Source organism: Taudactylus pleione, unplaced genomic scaffold (genome assembly GCF_031769625.1).
Source record: "Taudactylus pleione unplaced genomic scaffold, aTauple2 ptg000638l, whole genome shotgun sequence".
NCBI lineage: Eukaryota > Metazoa > Chordata > Amphibia > Anura > Myobatrachidae > Taudactylus > Taudactylus pleione.
In genome coordinates this window covers 1,852,507-1,876,989 of record NW_028285040.1, presented here as the reverse complement: position 1 = coordinate 1,876,989, position 24,483 = coordinate 1,852,507, and the positions used below count along the sequence as shown (strand labels likewise).

Genomic DNA, 24,483 nt, shown 5'->3' with positions numbered 1-24,483 from the left:
TCGACCCGGTTGCGAGCGCACAGCGCTTGCGACCGGGTCTGAATCAGACCCTCTGTTCCAACTCCGGGTCAGACCCGGAATTTTGGTGGAAAAGGGGTATTTGCTAGCAGCTAAATCCCAGGTTATTGCACGTGAACGTGCAGCAAACTGGGATTTTGCTTAGTCTGAAAGGGTCCTTAATAAAAAACCTGGGTAGACCCTGCATTTCAACCCGGGTAATTACGAGGCCTGAACCCTGTGTCTACTAAGGTCGCGGTGCAGCGTAAACAGGTGACCTGGATCATCAGACCCGGGACCCATTTACAGCATAGGAAGAACCAGCGATCTCTAAGTGGCGGCACTGCACCCTTGAGTAATGACGTGGCCGAACCGAGAATAAGCCTCCTGTCTGAAAGGGGTCTGTGCTGGGTCGCATCCGGGTTGGACCCGCGTTCAAAATCCCGGGTGTGTCCTGGCATTTTGATCTGAAAGGGGTTTAAGAGTGTTCACACGCACCCCTCCTAGGGCACTATTTAGAAAGTGAAAATAACCTTTTTTTTTTCACAATGTGATAATTCTAATTATCACATGAATGTATCAAAATCCACATCCTGGGTAAAAAAGTACGGTGAGCTATCTCTGCACATGTACCCGCTGGCTAGCGCAAAATTTTTTATTTTTGTCATGATTTCCAAATCCCACAGCGCTACAGTATGTGTACTATGACAGCTCTTTGTAAATAAAAGATAACCATATAATTGGTTATTATTACACCACATTTTACACTAAATGACATTTTAAGAAACATATTAACTTACGTTTTGTTTTTCACCTATCTCTAGTTTTACTGTTATCCCAATTACAGAAGACCTCACTCCAACACTCAAATTCTGTTCTAAAGCACCAACCATAAGCCTATCGTTTTTTTTTTTCTGGTCGCCACGGCGACGACCAAACACAGACAGCGGCGCCTACCGAACTGCACTCTGGGAAACGTAGTTTCCCTTTGCTTAGGATTCGTTTTAGGAATCAAATCTCGGCGTTGCTTAGAACTACAACTACCATACTCCACCGCGCGGCTTTCGGAACGGCTGCTCAAGTGTCCAGGTCCCAATATAATAATAACGACGGCAGCGAATCCGATCATCATTACCCAAGAAAACTCAAGGTATGGTTCTGGGGAGCCCCGTAAAAGACGATTTGGGCCTGTATAATTTTACATGCACTGACCATTGCCGGCTCTGAAATAAGCTTGTTGATATGGCACGTGCAGTAATGTATTTCTTATAGCAGAACACTGACCACAACCATATTTATTTAGGTCTTTTTGTTAATATATATATATATATATATATATATATATAATATATATTATCCCAATACTGCCCTGGAACTCCAGGCTTATTATCAAATATAGTATAGCAGAAAGCAGCTTGCTCTGGTGTCCTTCTCTGGGGTCTGCAACCCCATAATATACATAATATACTTCAGTAACACATGAGGCGGCCACTTTGAAGTCTCTGAGTGCCGCCTCGTGTGTTACTGAAGTATATGGATATTGGTAACCATTTTATTTGATGTGAGCAAATTTTATAAATTGAAAAAAACTTTTTATCAAGGATAAACAAACTGGTGTTTTACTAACGAGAGGCCATTCGGCCATGTTTCGGGTGATTTTTTGGTGAGAGGGTCTAATTCCAGGAAGCCACAGCTAACTCACGTACGGGGCATCTTCCGAACTACACAAGAAGAAACCACTCTTAAAGGTCCTAGGAACCAGAATATATCAAAGATATTTTGACCTCATTAAGAGACCTTTCTGTGTCAAAGATACAGTTTTTTATTCTGTACCTGTCTAGCGCCCTCAAATCTTTTTAATTGTAAGTTGTTTTTTGGGGGCCCACTTACAGGGGTTCCGATTCGAGGTGCTGCTTAATTTTCAGCGCAAGATGTATTGTGTTTTCACTGCATTGCCATATACAAGCCTATTAAATATTAGATCATTAGATATAAAAATAATTTTCTCTTGCAAATAATTGTTAAATGGACAAAAAATAAGTCAGCTTATTTGTCAGAGATTCTATGCATGGTTGAGCCCAGTTCCCCTTCAGCTGAAGGAGCCTGACGTGATGTGGAGAGGGGGGGGCGAAAGTAAGTTTCCATGCCCTGACAGCGCTATTTTGTCTCAACTAGTATTCGGCCACCAATGGTAGGAATTTGTACTCTCATGGGCTCTCTTCACTCGCCACGCTTCAGGCACAGTGGCTCGCTTAGCTTGCCACAGGTTACTATTCCCACTCTATATCCATGTGGATAGTAACGGATGACATCAGGGTCCTGTGGCTGAAGGAGATCTAACTGCAAGCCTGCAACCTTCAGGGGCTATTCCACACAGTGGTCTGCATGTATTGTCATACACCTTCAGCAATATTACTGTGCATGTATGTTACCTCTCATGTCCTGTCATACCCCTTTTACACCAGAGCAAAAACCTGGGTTTTTGCTGGATCTACCCGGGTCGCAGCTCAGTGTAAAAGGGTCCCTGAAAAATAACCTGGGTCAAGTGACCCTGCAATCCAACCCAGGTAGCTACCAGGGTTGGACCCAGGATGGACCCAGGTAATGGTGCAGTGTAAACGGTGCAACCCGGGTTATCTGACCTTGGTCATGCCTAAAATGAGCTGATTGGTGGTTGTGGAGCATTCACCTCCCACTTTTTATGACCTCACAGGTTTAGCAGGGCAGACCTGAGTTCAGTGTGAACAGGGCTGACCTGGGAGTAACCCAGATCAAAGGTGCAGTGTAAATGGGTCTGACCAGGGTTGGAACCATGTCCAAAAACCCAGGTCGGACCTGGGTTTTTGGTGGAAAAGAGGTATCAGTGTGAGAAACTCATTTTGCAGGTACATTTAAAGTCCCCTTTGTTCTAGGGTTATGGGAACCCTCAGGATGACAATGCTTCAGGATTTTATGCTGGAAATTGAACTTAATAAGAAGCTTCTCTTTTGCAGTTTATCAGAGACTTTTTAATATATAGTACAGTTACAATGATGTGGATGCTCTTCTCATCAGCTGTAAAATGCACCAGTAATTTACTGTGGAGACAGACACTTTGTGAGCTGAACCAATATTCGTGGGAATGCAGCCCAATAATTTAATGGGAACTACTGACATCACAAAGTACCTCAGAAAGGTCCAGACATGTATTAAGGGAGGAGGGGGCCCCCGGACAGGGATTGCACACGGGCCCCCTCCTCTCCCTCCGCGGCGGCCGGCCGCGTCACCGCAGCAGTAGTCCGTGCCCAGAGTCTGCTGCGCATGCGCAGGTAACGATCTCCCTACTGCGCATACGCAAAACGTTGGAAAACTAGCTGCGGCGGCCATTTTCCAAGTGTTTTGTGCAGTGTTACAACCAATGTGGGACTTCGGAGGGGTAAGTATTCAAAATATGGGGCCTGTGTGCACCACACACCCTGCACCCACTATAAATACACCCCTGGAAAGGGCCTGGTTAAGAGTTGCACACAATACACTGAATTAAGCAATTTTCTGCTGCTGCGTGTGCATGAAAATCCGTAAAAGCTGATCCAGTGCAGGCATTACAGTGTGTGCACACAGAGTGGCAGTTAGCCGCTGTGTCCTCTGCTGAATAAGGCCTTAAAATGCTGATTGATATTGCACACAGAGGGATGTCATTTTCATGGGCATTTCAGGGAAGTAATCTTCAATGTGGCGACCGATGGCGCATCTTAGTACGTGCAACAACGGAATACTGCCGCTGCCAGTGGGCGTCTCAATAGGCTGAGAATCGGACGCGGGCCTTTGCATACAGACACAACGCTGTTGTGTAAAAGAGGCAGTCGGCTGAAACTGCGTCCACCTCTGATTCAGACCAAAAGTCTTATTTTCCTTATGACAAAATGCTGCCGCTGTTCAATTGGACAACCAATATATCGTGTGCACGTCAGCCAGTGTGTACAGATGATATATCTGCACATCATGCTGTGTGTTCGGGCGCTCAGACGTCCGCCTGTACACTTGCTGCACAGGCCGCCGGGGAGGGGTACACGATGCAGCCCCCGGCCAGCGGGACCTCGGCCAGACGGCAGTGATGGTTGTTCAGTGCATATAAGCAACCATCATTACAGATATATCTCCAGATCAGTCAGTTGTATAAGTGTGTACCCAGCTTTAGTCTGAGGGCCCACCAGGGGAGCCCCTGGTGACTTTAATGGCAGTACCAGCCCTGGTACACGATATGAAGAGATGTCTGTAGCGTATTCATTAGAAGCTCTGAAAACGATATCCCGGCTGCTGTCAGATTAGAGCGGAGACAGACAGCGTGTGGGCTTCGTGTGGGAAGACCACAAGAGTGGGGAGATCAGATGTCACGCTAGTTGTCTAATGCAGTAGAAACACACAAAACCAAACATGAGAAAAATAAGAGTATTTGTGCTAATAGGATAAAATAATTCAGTGGCTATAAAGCACATTCATTTTCCTGGCGGCAAGTAAATATTTACAGGAACAAGAAGAATTACCAGTTTATTATTACAGATCCTTGTTGTTGATGAACAGATTTTTTTTTTATAGGCTAGGAATATTCTGCGACCATTTTGATGTAGCCTTTGTTTTTTTTTGTTTTCTTTGTTAATTTTCATGGTCATGCTTTATATTTGCTATGATGCTATGATGACGAATGAACAGTCTGTCCTCTTATACTTTTCATGAGGATGATACCTTCATCTTTATCACAACTGTATGCAATGAACTGGGCTGGTATTAGCTCTAGGACCACCTAGCTGGTGACGTGTGTCCTGAGGAGCCCATTTTTTATCAGGTTTTATATCCAATAACTGTAATTTCTTATTGCCACATAATTGCGGCATGAATGAATTATGGATCAAAATGATGTAGCAAAATGCACATGAAGGAACAGGGGCTCCAATAGATGCCCGTCCCTACCAGGTGTAGAAGGGATTGATAATGTGATCACTTTACTTTCAGTTTCCAGGGTTCGGCTGAGCTATTGCGCATTCGCGTCTGCTGACCATGCAATGGGCCTGATTCAGAGCGCTCACTCTGAATCGGCGTTTTTTTTTTTTTGAGCGGCCTCCCGGCCACTCGCATGGCTGTGGGTTATCACCCACAGCTATTGCGAGTGGCCAAGGATGATCGTTGCGATGTTCAAGACCATCGCGACCATCGGGCTTGCGACGAGACCCTTGTGGTAGGGTCTCGTGGCCGCAAGCCCCATAGAGCTTCTGGCTCTAATAGAGCCGGAAGTTCTCCCACTGACATCACTGGTGATGTCAGTGGGGCTGCCCACAAACGGCAGGCATTCGCATGGGAACACCTCCGTTTGTGAAGCCACCCCCACGCCACGCCTCCAAAACGGTGCGAGCTGTCGATCAAAATCGACAACCGCCCCCTTTTGGTGCGAGACCCGGAGCGACGGAGCGCTCGCCGCTAGCTGGGTCTCGCGCATGCGCACGTCAGAGCCGGCTCCGGCATGTGCGCATGTGCAGAGGCCTAACATCGACCCGCTCACGAGCGCATAGCGGCCGCGAGCGGGTCTGAATCAGGCCCAATGTGCGAGCTGGGATCTCTCTCCTGGTAACTTATGCAGAATGTAACTCATAGGCTATAATGGCTGACACCATCCAGTGTTAGTTACTGAGGCCAAGCTCTGAAATTTGCATTCCAGGACCTATGTAAATTTGTCAGTAAAGCAGATGCTTTCGCTGGGATCGCAGCAGAAAGCTCCAATACCTGCTGCATTCCCATGTAGACACATTCAGTGAATACGAGCGTTTTTTGGGGATATCCCATAAATAGGTTTTTATAAATAGGTGGAATGAACCAGTGAAAATAATGTCACTCACTCTGCATCTTGATTGTCACCGTGGTGCCCCACACTGAGGACTGGCTACTGGCATGGGGGAGCAGCAGACGGGCACTTTTTACTTATGAAGCGACCAGCTTCTGCTCCTCCATGTTTGTAGTGGGCTTAGGATGTAGTGCCAGACTGTGTGACATCACTGCATAGCGCCATGATCCCAAGAATAGAAGATACTGCCCCACTCTCCCTCAAAAATTTGTAGTAAACAGCAAAAGTTGCACTGAGAAGGGGTGATTGGTGCTGGCATGGTGGGTAGGTGTGCGGCATGCAAGTATTGTGATTTGTTAAAAATAAAGACTGCCACGCATGCTGGGATAATGCATCTGGTGTTTGCCAGCCGTTTTGTTATTGTAGCGCTTGTAACACCAAAACGACTGTGAGGCCAAATGATAGTCTAAATAAGTAGAATTGCTACTGGGTATGGTGAAAGTTGGTCGCTATCAGCCTGTGTGTACAGTAATTTCCCAACCATACTAGCTGTAAAGCTGGAAGTTGTTACGGATTCCTAGGCTGTTCCGTGTAAACCCCTAGAACCCAGGCTAGCGAGGTCTTCTGCCACTAACAACCACCCGCTGTTCCCTTAGAACTGGAAGACGTTCACCGGTACTTAAGTGGCCACCTGGACTTAATACTTGCGGTAGTAGAGGTTTACATTGATTACCTATGGAAACCAGAGAATAGCAGGAGATACAGGATATTGGAAGGAAAGTCAGTAGTACGGCTAAGAAGCTGATGGTGCGGCTATGAAGAAGAATTGATGAAGTGGTTTGTAAATCAGTGATGCGGCTTTGAGAGCCAATGGTGTGGCGTTGTGCGCTGATGGTGCAGCTAAAGCCAGTGGTACAATTTGAAGAGTTGATGCAATTGCTTGGAAGCCAGTGATGCTGCTTTGAGAGTCAATGGTGCGGCGTTGTACGCCGATGGTGCGGCTAAAGCCGGTATCACAATTTAAAGAGTTGATGTAGTGGCTTAGAGGCCAGTGATGTGGCTTTGAGAACCAATGGTCCGGCGTTGTACGCCAATGGTGTGGCTTTGTACGCCGATGGTGCGGCTAAAGCCAGTATTACAATTTAAAGAGTTGATGTAGTGGCTTGGAAGCCAGTGATGCGGCTTTGCGAGCCGATGGTGCGGCTTTGTACGCCGATAGTGCGGCTAAAGCCGGTAGTACAATTTGAAGAGTTGATGTAATGGCTTGGAAGTCAGTGATGCGGCTTTGAGAGCCGATGGTGCGGTTTATGCCAGTGGTGCTGCTAAAGCCAGTAGAACAATTTAAAGAGTTGATGTAGTGGCATGGATACCAGTGATGTAGCTTTGAGAGTCAATGGTGCGGCGTTGTACACCGATGGTGCGGCTAAAGCCGGTATCACAATTTAAAGAGTTGATGTAGTGGCTTAGAGGCCAGTGATGTGGCTTTAAGAACCAATGGTCCGGCGTTGTACGCCAATAGTGCGGCTTTGTACGCCGATGGTGCGGCTAAAGCCAGTATTACAATTTAAAGAGTTGATGTAGTGGCTTGGAAGCTAGTGATGCGGCTTTGTACGCCGATAGTGCGGCTAAAGCCGGTAGTACAATTTGAAGAGTTGATGTAATGGCTTGGAAGTCAGTGATGCGGCTTTGAGAGCCGATGGTGTGGCGTTGTACGCCGATGGTGCGGTTTATGCCAGTGGTGCTGCTAAAGCCGGTAGAACAATTTAAAGAGTTGATGTTGTGGCATGGATACCAGTGATGTGGCTTTGAGAGCCGATGTACACGAATTGTGCGGCTTTGTATGCCGATGGTGTGGCTAAGCTGGTAGTTCAATTTAAAGAGTTGATGTAGTGGTTTGGAAGCCAGTAGCAGCCAGGAGGCTGACGGAGCGTCTGGAAGCTGGAGAAACAGCATAAACTACAACCAGGAAAGATGAGAACGCTGACCATGCAGCAGAGCCGAGAAGTCCACAAGGAACGCTATAGTCGGCGAGGTGGCAAAAGTCCACCGTGTACAAAAAGGGGAAGGAACCAATCATGCCATGTTGTGGACAACACGTGACATCTTGCAGCGTCTAGATCGCCTAGCAACTGATGGAACTGGAACCAGACTGCCAAAAGGAGGTAAATTGCTAGAGGGAAGCAAGTCATGACCGTGACTTGTAACAGTCCCCCCCCCCCCCTTGATGCGGAGTTGAAGAACGCCAAGAACCTGGTTTGCCAGGAAAATCTCAGAAGAAAAGTCTCTTCAGCCTAGGAGCATGTAGGGCACTCTTAGGGACCCAGGAGCGTTCTTCCGGGCCATAGCCCTTCCAATGGACCAATAACTGCAAACGACCCCTGGAAATCCTAGAGTCCAAGATCAATGACAAATTCATGTTGACCCTGGACCACAATCGAAGCAGGTCTGGATGGAAACTTGGGCTTGAATTTGACGGAGCTGAAGACTGGTTTTAAATAAGGAACAGTGAAAAGTGTTGTTGATGCAGAGAGACATGGGTAATTGAAGGTTGATAGCTGCTGGATTCACCTGAGCAATGATGCGAAATGGGCCAATAAACCTAGGACCTAATTTCTGAGTAGGTTGACGAAGCTTGATGTTTTTCGTAGAAAACCAAACCAAATCGCCCTTCTTAAACACACATGACCTCCGATGCCTATCAGCAGACTCCTTGGGCTGGTGAGAGACCTTCCGAAGGCTTTGATGAACCTTGCTTCAAATGCGACGGAGCTGAGAAACTAAAGGCGAAACAGTCAAACTGGAGTCAAAAGAATTTGCTCTGGGATGTTGACCAGTGACACAAATGAAAGGAGAAACTGAGGACGCTGAGTGACACGAGCTGTTAAAAGCAAAGTCTGCAAGCGGCAGATGAGAAACCCAGTCATTATTAAATTTGGAAACATAACAGCGTAAATATTGCTCCAGAGACTGGTTAACGCGCTCAGTTTGTACATTGGATTGAGGATGGTACCCCGACAAGAGGCTGAGGCAGATGCCCAAGGAAGAATAGAAGGCTCTCCGAAACTGTGCCACAAATTATGTTCCTCGATCCGACACAATATTCACAGGTAATCCATGCAGGCGAATGATATGTTGAAAGAACAAGCCGGAGTGTTCATTGGCAGAGGGTTACTCAGTCAAAGGAACTAAATGTGCCATCTTGCTAAATCGGTCCACCACAGTACAGATAACAGAGCATCTAGCAGAAACTGGGATAGCGACAATAAAGTCCATGGCTATGTGTATCCAGGGTCTCTTAGGTATGGAGAGAGGAAACAACAGACCGGAAGGAGCTGTTCGAGGTGTTTTATTTCGGGGACAGACCTCACATGTCAGGACAAATTCACAAACATATTTGGACAGAGATGGCCACCAGACCGAGCGGGAGAGTAACTCTAGAGTCTTACTAATGCCCGGATGACAGAAAGCTCGTCGAGAGTGGAAATCCAGTAGAACTCACTTCCTGAGTTTTTTTGGGACAAACAGAATACCGGGGTGTTTCCGTCTGACAGGCCTGACTGAGTTTAGCCAAATTCCGGGTGATAGCACAGTGAATGCGAGAATCCAGAATAATAGGTTAATCTGAGATAATGGCCTGTTGCACTGGTACAAAGCTCCTGGAGAGGGCATCAGCTTTAACGTTTCTTGACCCAGGACGAAAAGAAATGAGGAAATTAAACCGGGTAAAAAACAACGCCCAACGTGTTTGTCTGGAATTCAGTCTTTTGGCAGACTGAATGCACGATAAGTTCTTATGGTCAGTAAGAACCGTGACTTGATGTTTGGCCCCCTCTAGCCAATGCCTCCAGTCCTCGAAGGCCCACTTAATGGCGAGCAGCTCCCGATTACCAACATCACAGTTGCATTCTGCCATGGTGAAAAAAGCACAGGGGTGCAGTTTGTTGTTCACAGAATCCCTCCAGCTCCTATCTTGGAGGCGTCAACTTAAAGGACAAACTGGAGATCAGGATTAGGATAGCGAAGCATTGGAGCCTGTGTGAATGCGGTCTTAAGAGCCTCGAAAGTTTGAACAGCTTTGGATGTCCAATTAAAGGTGTCAGCTACTTTTTTGGTCAGTTCTACAATGGGTGCCACAATAGCAGAGAATGACTTGATAAACCTTCAATAGTAATTAGCAAAACCGAGGAAACACTGAATAGCTTTAAGGGTAGTTGGTTGGACCCACTTCAGTATGGTTTCGACTTTACTTGGATCTATAGAAAATCCATGGGAAGATACTATGTAGCCTAGGAAACGTTACTTGAGTGTCATCGAAGTAACACTTCTCCAGCTTGGCATAAAGACGGTTCTCCCGCAACTTCTGCAGAACTTGGCAGACATGCTGATGATGTTGATTCACTGACTGTGAGTGGATGAGAATGTCATCAAAGGTACATGACCACAAAAACTCCCAGGAATTCACAAAGGACATTGGGCCTGATTCAGAGCCGCTCGTAAGCGGCCGCTCGTTCGCTCCGAGTGATGTTTGCCCAACTGCGCATGCGTACGGATCGTTATACGCATGCGCGAACCAGTCAGTGCGGCCGAAATTCATGTGCTCGCAAAATAGCGAATGCCTGATAATTTGAGTGACAGGAGTAGGTGTATGTGGGTGGTAACGGGGGAAGGTGCTTGAAAACGGGAGTGGAGATCCGAACGCAGGCGTGCTTAAAGGTCAAAACGGGCGTTTTATGGGTGTGCATAATTAAAACAGCAGCATCATTGACCACGTCACTGGGTTATTTTATAGCCAGAACTGCTCGCAAAATTGTGGTAGCAAAAACCAACCCCAAGAATAGCGAGCAGTTCATACCCTGGTCGATGTACTCGATTAATCTAATAGCGGACATGACGTAGGATGCAAGCGGCCAGGGGGCGTATTGTTTCAAAAAACGACCGCAAGTTTTATTCTCTCGTTCAGACCTAGAGGTGTGAACAGACCGCAAAGAGCGAACGGTTGATTTGAATAGCCACCCCTATTTTCTGGACGAGCGAGCGCTAATTGCGTCCGGCTCTGAATCAGGCCCATAGTTTATAAGATCTTGGAAGACTGCCGATGCGTTTGCTAGGCCGAACGGCATGACCAGGTACTCATAGTGTCCTGAGTGAGTACTAAAATCCGTCTTCCACTCGTCGCCACTCCTAATTCAGAGCAGGTTGTAAGCTCCCTGGAGGTCAATCTTAGAAAAGATAGTGGCTTGACGCAATTGATCAAAAAGGACCGAAATGAGAGGCAGCAGGTTGTTGAGACACTTGTTGATGCACGGACGGAGGGAACCGTCCTTCTTCTCAACAAAGAAGAAACCGGCCCCGACCGATACTGGACAGGAATGGTAGGAGGAGTTTCAGCAACAGCAGGCTGAACCGCCCGAACAGGTACAGCAAGACAATGACACTGGCAGGCATGTCTCCATTTCATGATTTCCCCGGAGGACCAGTCAATAATGGGATTATGATCCCTGAGCCAAGGGAGACCAAGAACGATGGGTGCTAACGGACACTGGAGAAGGAAAAACAAGTTGATCTCAGAATGTAGAACTCCAACGGACAACCGAAAAGGAGATGTTTTGATCTTGCTAAAACCATTTGAGACCAGTCCTCCATCCAGTCCACAGGGACAGCGGATATACCCAGAGACTCAAACAAGAAGAAATCCATAAAATTGCCGGCTGCACCGCTATCCAAAAATGCAGAAGTGGCTAGAGTGGAATTGGAGAGTTGGATAGCTGCTGGAACTAGTACAGAGTTTTCGGAGGAACTGGGAGCCAGGCCTACATGCAATTCCTCCCGAACACCTAGGCCTTGCCTTTTACTGGCTTGAGTGGACAATTACTCAAGGAATGTCGCTTGTCCCCGAAATACATACAGTGACCCTGGGAACGTCTCCTACATCTCTCTTCAGAACCGACAGGCACTAATTTTCATAGGGTCTTCCTGATCCGAGGATGGAACCCAGATGGGAGACCAAGGCGATTCTTGTAGGAAGATTCCGCTCCCATCTACGTTCACGGAGATGACGGTAAATTCTGATTGCCTTATGCATGAGATCATCCAAAGATTCAGATGGGGGATGCTGGACGAGGATATGTTTGATGGCCTCAGAGAGTCCAAGGCGAAATTGGCTGCGCAAGGCTGGGTCATTCCAACCAGAATCCACCGCCAATCTACAGAACTCTGAATAATAATCTTCCGCTGCCTTCTGTCCCTGCCTGAGGGAGCGTAATTTCGACTCAGCCAAATCAGTTCTGTCAGGGTCGTCATACAATAATCCCATAGCAGAAAAGAAGGCATTGACAGACTGTAGAGCTATGTTGAGGGTAACCCAAAGGCCCAAGTCTGAGGATCTCCCTGGAGAAGAGAAATGACCAGACCTACTCGTTGAGACTCTGAACCAGAGGAGACGGGACGTAACCTGAAGTATAGTTTACAACTTTCTCAGAAGTTGAGGAATTGTTTGTGATCCCCGGCAAAACGATCTGGCAAGTTCATCTTAGCAACTGGAGCTGCTGGAGACCGAACCTCCTCAACACGAAGGGAAAGCTCTTGAACCTTTAGTGTGAGAACTTTGTGCAGCAAGCACCTGAGCAGGATTCTGTGCCTGTTCCATATTATCTTTTATGCCCGACTATAATGTTACGGATTCCTAGGCTGTTTTGTGTAAACCCCTAGAACCCAGGAGAGGTCTTCTGCTAACAGCCACCCGCTGTTCCCTTAGAACAGGAAGAAGTTCACCGTTACTTAAGTGGCCGCCTGCACCTAATACTCGGGTAGTAGAGGATTACACTGATTACCTTTGGAAACCAGAGAATAGCAGGAGATAAAGGATACTGGGAGGAAAGCCAGTAGTACTGCTAAGAAGCTGATGGTGCAGCTATGAGAGCCGATGATGCGGCTGAAGCCGGCAGTACAATTTGAAGAATATATGAAGTGGTTTGGAAATCAGTGATGCGGCTTTGAGAGCCGATGGTGAAGCTGATGGTGTGGCTATGAGAGCCGATGTTGCGGCTGAAGCTGGCAGTACAATTTGAAGAATTGATGAAGTGGTTTGGAAATCGGTGATGCGGCGTCGTACGCCGATGGTGCGGCGTTGTGCCGGTGGTAAAATTTGAAGAGTCGATGCAATTGCTTGGAAGCCAGTGATGCGGCTTTGAGAGCCGATGGTGCGGCGTTCTACGCCGATGGTGTGGCTTTGTATGCCGATGGTGCGGCTAAAGCCAGTATTACAATTTAAAAAGTTGATGTAGTGGTTTGGAAGCCAGTGATGCGGCTTTGAGAGCCGATGGTGCGGAGTTGTATTGCCGATGGTGCAGCGATGTACGCCGATGGGGCGGCTTATGCTGATGGTGCGGCTAAAGACAGTAGAACAATTTAAAGAGTTGATGTAGTGGCTTGGAAGCCAGTGATGCGGCTTTGAGAGCCGATGGTGCTTCGTTCTACGCCGATGGTGCAGCTTTGTATGCCGATGGTGTGGCTAAGCCGGTAGTTCAATTTAAAGAGTTGATGTAGTGGTTTGGAAGCCAGTAGCAGCCAGGAGGCTGATTGAGCATCCGGAAGCTGGGGAAACAGCATAAGCTACAACCAGGAAAAATGAGAACACTGACCATGCAGCAGAACCAAGAAATCCACAAGGGACGCTATAGTCGGCGAGGTGGCAAAAGGCCAGTGTATACATAAAGGGGAAGGAACCAATCATGCTGTGCTGTGGACAGCACGTGACATCCTGCGGCGTCCATATCGCCTAGCAACCGACGGAATTGGAACCAGACTGCCAGAAGGAGGTAAATTGCTAGAGGGAAGCAAGTCGTGACCGCGACTTGTAACAGAAGTCTAGGGAATGGTATACGCAGATCTTGTCCAATCAGCCACCAACAAGAGTGGTCATTTTGATGATGATTGTGCAGCTCAACTCTCTGGCTAGTGAGCCACCTTTAAATATTACAAAGTCTATCATACTTCCAGTTTAAGATCCCACCACTCATGTACCATAGACCATCCGACAGGGAGATGGGAGGAGGACTGCCTGATAGTTGGAGCTCCTCCATACTAATGTATGGAGCCGATTTCCATTCACAGCCTAAATATGGCAAAATGCTGGTCAGGTGGATCAGACAGGTTTGAAAAGCAAACTGACCCATCCAGACTTTTTTTTTCAGCCACTTTCAGGATGTGAATCACCATTATTCAGTATCATACATTGAATGTTGTCTGGTTTGCGTGATTATCGCGCAGTGTACAGCCAGTTTAAAGGGACATTAGTACTAAGGATCATTTACAAAAGTGCAAAACAAGCGTATCCTGCCATTTGTGCGTGTTTTGTACCTGTCATGTTCAGTTTTAAGCAATGTGCATAGATTTTGCATATGAAAATGGTGGCCTCTGTTGGAGTGCAATATGCTGCATTTTCTGATGGGCTATATAACAAATACAGGGCCTGATTCAGAGTCGGACGCTCTTTGAAAGCGCTTGCTCTGAATCAGGGCTTCCCTGTTTTTTTTTTAAAGACGGCTTCCTGGACGCTCGCTAAGCTGTGGGTGACCACCCACAGCTTTAGCGAGCGTCCAGGTGATGATCGCGATGGTCACGACCATCGTGACCATCAGGGCTTGTGACGAGACCCTTGTGGTAGGGTCTCGTTCCCGCAAGCCCCAGTGAGATTTCGGCACTAATAGAGCCGGAAGCTCACCCACTGACATCACTCGTGATGTCAGTGGGGCCGCCCCCAAATGGCAGGCGTTCCTTCGGGAATGCCTCCGGTTGGTCAGCCACCCCCTACCCGCCTCCAAAACGGGGCAAGCTGTCAATCACAATCGACAGCTGCCCCGCTTTGGTGCGAGACCCATAGCGACGGAGTGCTCGTGGCGTCTTGATGCTTTTGACCCTGCTATCTTTTTTTTCTCACACATCAGCTAACTCCAATCTCTTGTCCCTTCTTGTATGCCCAAGTCTCTCCCTCAGTCTCCTCCTGGATGTGCCAAAACGACCTCAGGCTCAGCATGTCAGACACTGAATTTATCATCTTCCCTCCTTTTAGAGTCTCCAAACGTTTCCATGTGTCTCTCATGGTGTGCAGCACTGCCCTCTCCTCTGTTCCTCATGTCTCCTGCCTGCGTTTAACATTTCAACATTCACAGTATCAACACTGACATAACACTGACAGATTTCCATCTCCACCAATTCAGCACAGTTCTCAGTTATTTTGTACTATAAAACACTTGACACCTCTGGGCACAGGAGTTGGCATTCTCAGATGATGGGTCTGCCATCCTGTCTCTCACCTCTACCTCTAAATTCAGCCGCTCTCTTACTCTGGGCACCAATAGCACTCCTTCTCTGTCTATGGTCACTGTCTCGCTAATCACAGGTGTCTCTCAGAGCAAACACCCACATACACACTTGTAGACTCTCTCACAGACTCACCTGCCAGCCTGACCTGAGTCCCCGACTATCCTCAGCCTCTCCTCTTACACTGAGCACCAAACTCCCCTCCCCAAGCTCAGACACCATCAGTCACATAGCAGCTGGTGTCCTCGGTCACAGTCACAATCGGAGTGGCACTCAAACTGGACTGGGCACTCAATGAGTTTGCAAAAAACTTAACACCAAGCTTTATAAGCTCTCCTGCCACTCCATAATTACCTATTCTAAACGGTCAGGTTCCTCCATCCAGTCTAGCCCCACCCCCGAGGAGTCCATCTTACTCAGACATCGCAGAGACCTGGGTGCTAAATGGGATATTCCATAGCACAAGATGTATAGGAAGGTATTAGAATGGCACAGATACATTATATGCATCAGGTATCATAAACGGCACAACTCTAGGTCTCTCTCTGTGGAATACTTTGCTTTTGGAAATTCTGCATTAGGGTTGCTAATCGTTTCTGAGACAAGCACACAGAACTTAGGAGCTTGGGGCATTTCACAAGGCCAAAACGTCAATTAAATCTTCATTCACTTAATGCGGTCATTTACATGAATTTAGTTATTCGGTCGTCATCAGAACATAAAGCCATTTTGTGCAACTAAATGCCAGAAAGCAGTAGAGAAGAGCAGTATGGCAGGTCACATGGGGCCAGTTATTACAGGTCCTGCGCCATCACTCACTCGGCAGGCTCCGTGCTCTGATCAGTCTGCTGCCTCATTAACTACAATCCTGTATTTGCAAGCAACAGACACGTCTAAAAATACATCAGAACTGGAAATTGAATCAGTGACCGTGACTGTCATCTTAGGTTAAAATGGCAATATTTACTGTAGGAAAAGATGGATGTTGTTTAATTACCCAGTTGAGAACATTGTATTAGGTGCTGTCTTTATATCCACTTAAAGTGGCCCTGTCATCATCCAACTGAGATCATTTAAGCAAAAGAAACACAAATTCTGCATTTCTTATCCTATCCGGCATGTTATATAAAAAATAATTTAAAACAAAATAATAATAATAATATTGGTCATTCCCTTCCACAGCACTCGGCCTTACGACTACAAGCCTGCCCCATATAAACATATCCGACTATCCTGACTGATTCTTTCACACAGATGTGTCCTTACACCTCTCTGCTGCAGTCGCGCTAAAAAGCCCCTCTCAGTGCGCCAGGTTCAGTAAGACTCTGCTAGCGCCGGGCGATGTTATTGTCCGAAAATGTGTCTTTAGTCACAATGCGATGTGACTAGGACTCACCAGCAGACTGTGCTGATTAATTTGATATCAGACATTTGTATATCTGTGTGCGACTGAGGGCCTTATTTAGAGTTGGGAATAGAGTAAAGAATACTTACCGACTTTGGGCCTGATTCAGACCCGCTCGCAAGCGCATTGCGCTCGCAAGCGGGCCGCTGGTGACCCAGTGCGCACGCACGGTGTGCGCAACGCGTGTGCGTGCCCCGTAGCGAGTGAGACTTTCACTCGCTCCGGAGCTCGCAGCAAAACGGGGCGGCTGTTGATGTTGATCGACAGCTCGCCCCGTTTTGTAGGCGGGTAGGGGGGGTGGCTGAACAAACGGAGGCGTTCCCGAAAGAACGCCTGCCGTTTATGGGAGTCCCTACGGATAGCACATGCGTTGCGCACGCCGTGATGTCAGTAGTGGACTTCCGGCTCTATTAGAGCTGGAAGTCCACTCGGCATTGCGAGTGCTGAGACCCTACCTTTGGGTCTCCTCGCAATGCCGTTGGTCACGATAATCATGACCATCTCCTGCCCGCTCTCACTAGCTGTGGGTGGGCACCCACAACTTAGCGAGCGGACAGGAAAAAAAAAAAAACTCCCCGCCCTGATGCAGAGCGTGCGCTCGTTCGCAAATGGCGAGCGGCTCTGAATCAGGCCCTTTGTTTTCATCCTTTCCGGGAGCAGCCCGGAGAGCTGCTTCTGCAGGCCAGTTCGGGGCCAAATTGGTGGTGCAATTAGGCCCACGCCTTTCTGGTAAAAGTCCCCTACACACGGACCCACAAATTCCCCATTAAATCTCCCCACCCTGCCCGCTTCACTACTAAGTGGGCAGGATGCAGGAGATCTGCCTACACTTCCGAGGGTGCGGGGGCTACTTGAAAAATAGGGAGTGTAGGCAAGTATGGAGTAACGCTAGCTACACACTGTCAGATATTTTTTGATCAGGACAAGGAATGGGGCTATTTTTCTGCAAATTGAAAGCCCCAATATCTGTGATACACATTATGCATTTTTTTTTTCTTAGAAGCTATTGATTTTCCAGCCCATTACATTCAATTTGCATATGTCCACCTACCCACCTACAAGGAGGATGACATAGTGACAGGAGGATATTGGAATATGGGCAGGTTATGGAGAATGCGCACACACTGGTTGATATGGGGAAAGGCCGAGATTTTCATTCTTGACTGTCAGATCGGATAATGGAAGGAATATGTTTCTGGATATTTTCTAACCGTTTCTTCGATGAAACGCTGAATACACACTATGCAATAAATGAGGCTGATCACCTGCATTTTGGCAAATCGCCCAATAATTGTATCGTGTGTAGGTAGCAATGCAGGGGAGCAAATACATTTTAAAAAATTTGAACGTGGGGTAAATACTGCCTACTTTTGCATGTAGTCCACAAATGCTGAACAGATTTACTTTTATACTGCAATTTAATGTTAGTTAGGACTCCCCCTCCCAAATCTACATCTCTCTGAACATTTTATAATTGCCCCACCTGCAGTGCAGCATGGTTTTACCAAGATGCACAGTTACTTGCTCTTTCTAAAGCTGGTGTGTCAGTATCACCAGAGGTGGCACTGGTGAGCAGCAGAGTCTGTGTGGGGCAGGGGAGATCCGCCCACACAGACTATAAAAGCACTGTGGGAAGATGCCTAATTGCTGCCTTGTGGAGAGCGCTCAGGTGTGGGTTGATGAGGCAGACCAGTCAGGCTGCTGTGGGAGACAGTCGATGTGAGGCTGTCACAGCCAGAGAGCCCAGTGAAGCTGAGCGAGCCATGGGGGCCAGGAGACCTGGGTCTGTACCTGCAGGAGGCAAGGGCGGACCACAAACTCTCAGACTGTGTGACAAGAAAGCAGTGAAGCTGCAGGCTGAGGAAGCCAGGGCCTAAATCTTTAGGATAGAGGGAAGGCCACCCAGACTGTATTTGTGTAGCTGTGGCAGTCAAGCCAAGCCAGGCTGGAGCAGCGATAGACCTGCCAGAAGCAGGCAGAGACTTTGTTGGCAGACTAGCTGCACCACGATAGAGAGAGCTCAAGAACTGAGTTAGACGCCCTAAACAGGGGCTAGGTTGTTTATTATTTTCTGTTCCTTTGTGTTGTACCTGTTTTTCCCGGCTGGAAGTAAAGCATCATCTCATTTATTTTACTTGAAAGCTGTGTGTGGACCTTCATTAAGCACCTAAACACTGCACCAACCCACCCTCTGCCGAGCTAATTACCCCCAAGACATCACACTGGGTACACACTTATACAATCAAGCTTTAGAAGCGATGGTTCGACCCTACTCCCGAACGAACGTCCCCAAAATACAGCCGATACGCACGTACACACCTATACAATTGTACTTCGATCCCCCCATTGAAAGAAAATGATTGTACAACAATTCACACTCTTTCAATTCAGTCTACAGTCACGGCAGATGCTACAGTCACGAAGACAGCGGTATTTATCGAGAAAAGGGCGAATATTTAACAATCTGGTATTGTGTACATGTAGTGCTGAATATCAGACTATGTAGCAAGGAAGCGCCCACAGAGGCAGCGCTGCTGGAGGAATATAATTGATTGCAAGAACGGGCAGAATATCGATCATACGTGCGTACACACTGCATTTTTGTTCCGATATGCTCCCGTCCAGTCGGATGAATAATAGCACATGAGATGCGAGCGAACGAAGATGAACGTAGCAGGGCGTTTTATAGCAGTTTGTCGGTACAGCGTACACACCTATACAATCCAACGGCCGTTGCCTCGATATCAAAAGAATGGGCCGACAATTGTATAGGTGTGTACCCAGCTTTACTCTGTTCCGAATCTGAATCAGGCCCTAAATCTGTATACAAAGTGCTACAATGTAGCGGCCGCAGCTTTTTCCATTCCAAGTTCCGTTTTGCTTCATATACAGACTCAGGTTCATACAGAGATACAAGTGTCTCTTATCACATTAATCAGCACAGTCTGCTGGTGCATTTTAGTCATAGGATGCAGTCAGGAAGCCGACGGTCGAAATACCGACCGCCGCCTTCCCGACTGTCAAATCCCGGCAAGATACTAATGACGCCTGTCATTAGACCTACGCCGGTAGCCCAACGCCCGGCATACCGAACGGAGGTCCGCGTGGGGGTGGGTTCGGTTTTAGGACTCCTGGGGGGACTTAGGGTTAGGCACCCCCCCGGGAGAGTTAGGTTTAGGCTAGGGGAAGGGGGGGGGGGTAATGGTTAGACACTGCCAGTTGGTGGTAAGGCTTAGGCAACCCCCTGGGAGACTTAGGTTTAGGCTGCATTGAAGGGGGGGTTAGGTTTAGGCACTTAGAGGGGGGTTAGGGGAATGCACTAGGGGGGAGGTTAAGGTTAGGCACCCCTAAGGGAGGGTTAGGGGACGGGGTAGGGTTAGGGGTACTTACCAAAATCAGCTGTCGTGATCTTCACCCCTGCCAGGCTTCCGCTGTCGGGATTTGCGGCCGGCGGTATTATATACTGATCCCCTAGTCATATCGCGATTTAGATGCATTTTCGGCATCAAAACATGCCCAACACTAGCAGAGTAGCACGGGAGCTGGGTCTCACTCATGGCAGGCAAGTCGCTCTTCGTGGCGTATTGACGCTAGATGTATGACACATCTATATAGGGGACCTGGGTCTCACTCATGGCAGGCAAGTCGCTCTTCGTGGCGTATTGACGCTAGATGTATGACACATCTATATAGGGGACCTGGGTCTCACTCATGGCAGGCAAGTCGCTCTTCGTGGCGTATTGACGCTAGATGTATGACACATCTATATAGGGGACCTGGGTCTCACTCATGGCAGGCAAGTCGCTCTTCGTGGCGTATTGAGGCTAGATATATGACACATCTATATAGTTTGCGGGTAATGGATGTTTAAATATAATTTAAAATAAACAAATTTAATTTGCCCGTACAGCCGTCCAACTTCTTTTAGTCATTATTGATAAAATAATGCAATTGGTGCATGTAATCTGTAGTTTTAGAAACAAGCTGTTATATGTGTTCCAAGCGAGAGGGGAGAACTGTGCAATAGGATCTATTATCTCATGTATTTATTAGAGCTTACCCTACTTGAACTTCACACCTGTCATCAGGGCCTATTCATCAACATGAATGAGACCGTTACACATGATGGAAATGTAGTTTCTGCATGTTTTTTTATTTAGATATATTGAAGTTACAGATCTATTATTTACAGCTGCAATGCAGGAGATATCAAGCATGTGCTTAGTGTATGTATGGGGACGACTCTCCTATAGGAAGGAGATCCGGTTTGCAAAGAGGGATCCTCCAGAATCTGTTGGCACTCGTAGTGCGCAAGCATGAACTAAGGCCCTCATTCAGAGCCGGACGCTCTGAGCAGAGTGCACGCTCTGAATGAGGGCCGTCCCCCATAAAAATGGAGCGTCCTCCTGGACGCTCGTATAGCTGTGGGTCACCACCCACAGCTCATACGAGCGTGCAGGATGATGGTCGTGATGGTCTTGACCATCGCGACCATCGCCAGTGCGACCAGAAGCCTGTGGTCGGGGTTTTCGACCACAAGCCCTGGAGTGATTTTGGCTCTATCAGAGCCAAAATCACTCCCACTGACATCACTAGTGATGTCAGTGGGGCCGGCTTCAGACGGTAGGTGTTCCCTTGGGAACGCCTCCGTCTGGGAGGCACACCCCCAGCACGCCCACCAAAGGGGGCGTGCTGTCAATCAACATCGACAGCACGCCCCCTTTGATCAGACACAACGAGCGAAGGAAAGTCCTTCGCTCGTCGCATCTGGCACATGCGCACGACGGAGCTCCCTCCGTTCTTGCGCATGCGCAGTGCACACCATCGACCCACTTGCAAGCGGACAGCCGCTTGCGAGTGGGTCTGAATGAGGCCCTAAAGTCTCACATGTGCAATAACAGCTGGGACCAGACCGGGCAATGTTAACTTTTGCTGCTACTATTAGTGGCAAAAGTGAGAATGCTATGGTCCTCAGATACAGCGGCTTTTCTTTCGGGAAAAGTAATGCTGCACACCGTAGTCCTCATTACCAAGGCCATAACAAGGGGTGTGTGACTGGTGCGGACGCACAGAGCTAATGTGGTCGCAGCTGTGATTTCGTATGGAACGCAGCTGTGAAAATTTGCTAATAGTTCCAAAGCCTACCCGAGCATAAGGATGCTCACCGCTGCCTTCTCATAAGTGTACGATGTTGCTTACCTACATAAATATCGGTACCATCGACGCACATCGATCGGCCATCTTGTTCTTGTGGCAGGTATGACCACCCACAGACTCGGCAGCTCTCCTGACAACGCAGAGGACACGTGCTGCGTAGGAGATCGCAATTATGCACCGACCATGTAACAACATATAAACACCAAGACACGCCTGCGTTTCATTAACCACCCTCCGTTACCTCCCTCAAACGCTGACTATCTGTCACTCACTTTGTGAATAGATCCACTGTGCGTGCCGAATCACGAGACAATCGCAGCGCGTGGGCAGTTCGGCCTATACGCATGCGCGATGGCAAACATTCGCTCGATCTTTGTAAAAATCACATTAGCGTCCATCTCTGAATCATCCCCAAGGTTTCTTTTCCAAAGTGGAGGTGTTGTCCCCGTTTTCTGGGAGTGTCGAGGCCAGGGACTTCCGATGCAGTCTTTCGATGCAGACTTGCGATGCTGACTTTCTAGCCTTGGCTACGGAGCTGCGGGAGGCAGTCTGGGTAACCTCAGGATTACTCAGATTGCTGATTGTCTCGCAGAAGATCCGATGCTGTGTGTTAGGACGATGCAGTCAGGAGGCGTGTATTTACACCAGACACCTCTTGCTGTATATACATATCAGATGTGCGGTATTGTACAGCCACTTCCCTGCGCTTCCATGCGGCTGTGCAATACCATACAACTCTGTACTAACACTAGTAATAACTATCATTACACCAAATATTTTTGCACTAAATATTACACAAAAATGGTCGGCACAAAAAAAATAAAAAATTACCTGAGGGTTAGGCACCTACCAAAGGGTTAGGCACTTACCAGAGGGTTAGGGTTAGGCACTCACCGGAGGGTTAGGGTTAGGCACTAGGAGGGACGGTTAGGGTTAGGCACTAGAAGGAATGGTTAGGCGCTAGAAGGGACGGTTAGGGTTGGGCACTTACCCCGATGGTTAGGGTTAGGCATCAGAACAGAGGGTTAGGCACTTACTGGAGGGTTAGGGTTAGACACTGTAAGGGCCGGTTAGGGTCAGACATCTACCCCGACTGTTAGGCACCAGAAGGGAGGGTTAGGGTTAGGCACTAGAAGGGACGGTTAGGGTTAGGCGCTAGGAGGGACGGTTAGGGTTGGGCACTTACCCCGATGGTTAGGGTTATGCATCAGAACAGAGGGTTAGGCACTTACTGGAGGGTTAGGCTCTGTAAGGGCCGGTTAGGGTCAGACATCTACCCCGACTGTTAGGCACCAGAAGGGAGGGTTAGTGTTAGGCACTAGAAGGGACGATTAGGGTTAGGCGCTAGGAGGGATGGTTAGGGTTGGGCACTTACCCCGATGGTTACGGTTCGGCATCAGAACAGAGGGTTAGGGTTAGGCACTTGCTGGAGGGTTAGGGTTAGGCACTGTAAGGGACGGTTAGGGTCAGACACCTACCCCGACTGTTAGGCATCAGGAGGGAGGGATAGGTTGAAGATTTTTTGTGTGTGTGTCGACCTTTTGACTTTTGTGATAATTTATACCTGTCAACCTTCTTACATGTCGCCCTTTAGTGTTTCAACATTTTGTCCCTGTCGACCTATTGACTGTCTGACATTTGGTGTCTATCTAGACCAGTGCTGTCAAACTCCGGCCCTTCAGCTGCAGTGGAACTACACATCCCAGCATGCACTGCCACAATTCTGCTATTAGTGGATGCTAAAACTGTGGCAGGGCATGCTGCGATATGTAGGCCCACGGCAGCTGAAGGGCCCGAGTTTGACACCACTGATCTAGACACTGTTGACCTTTTTTACTGTCTATCTCTTACACCACACCTGCGCTCTCCAGAGTCTCTCATGATGCCTCAGCAGATTTATCCCTAAGGCCCCTCTTTGTATATCCTCGCCAACTCTTTCCAGTTTGGGGGGATTTTCCTTTGAATGTATACGAGTCCTTTCAAATGAGAATATGACTTTCAATCATAGGGGTCAACTCTCCTATATCGGCATGGTGCAAGCTGTTAGATTTACTCCACAACATCTTTACCTCACAGTAGTATGTAGACTTTCCACGTTGAAAAAAGGCTGCCAGCATCGTACAAGGACACTTATCTGTAAAAGTTGAGTTTATGTTTTAATATCAGTTTTGTCGATTTGCAGGAAGCTGCCAGTGAAGATGACTAAATATGGGAGATGCATTAACCTGGCAGCCCATCTTGTCAGCAAGTATGTGCCAGAAAACCAAAGTCTTGAGCATTTTGTTGAAGAATCCACAGACGATTTCGAGGTAAGTCTTTCTCCTCTTGTACTTACTACTAGCAGCTTATTTATTTATTACCAGTTATTTATATAGCGCACACATATTCCGCAGCGCTTTACAGAAAATATTTGGCCACTCACATGTCCCTGCCCCAGTGGAGCTTACAATCTATGGCCCTCATTCAGAGCCGTACGCTCTGAGCAGAGCGCACGCTCTGAATGAGGGCCGGCCTCCATGAAAATGGAGCGTCCTTCTGGACGCTCGTATAGCTGTGGGTCACCACCCACAGGCTATACGAGCGTGCATTTTGATGGCCGCGATGGTCGAGACCATCGCGACCATCGAAATTGCGAGCCGGAGCCTGCGGTTGAGGTTTTCAACCGCAAGCTCCGGAGTGATTTTGGCTCTATCAGAGCCAAAATCACTCCCACTGACATCACTAGTGATGTCAGTGGGCCGGCTTTTGACGGGAGGCGTTCCCGTGGGAACGCCCCCGTCAGGGAGGCACG

At 47.9% G+C, this 24,483-nt stretch overlaps 1 protein-coding gene across 4 annotated transcripts in view; it reads left to right on the top strand.

Moving 5' to 3' along the window:
• CFAP99 (cilia and flagella associated protein 99) overlaps positions 1-24,483 on the top strand; it is a 189,694-nt gene that overhangs the window by 12,289 nt on the left and 152,922 nt on the right. The window contains exons 1-2 of one of the 4 annotated variants that reach the window (XM_088454958.1): positions 1,056-1,147; positions 23,875-24,001. In XM_088454958.1, the coding sequence (XP_088311084.1) occupies positions 23,891-24,001 (111 nt within the window). In that variant the 5' untranslated portion in view covers positions 1,056-1,147; positions 23,875-23,890. Of the gene's footprint in view, positions 1-1,055; positions 1,148-1,724; positions 1,746-1,839; positions 1,860-23,874; positions 24,002-24,483 lie in introns of those variants that run through there. The other 3 variants (XM_088454953.1, XM_088454957.1, XM_088454956.1) reach the window with 3 other exon arrangements.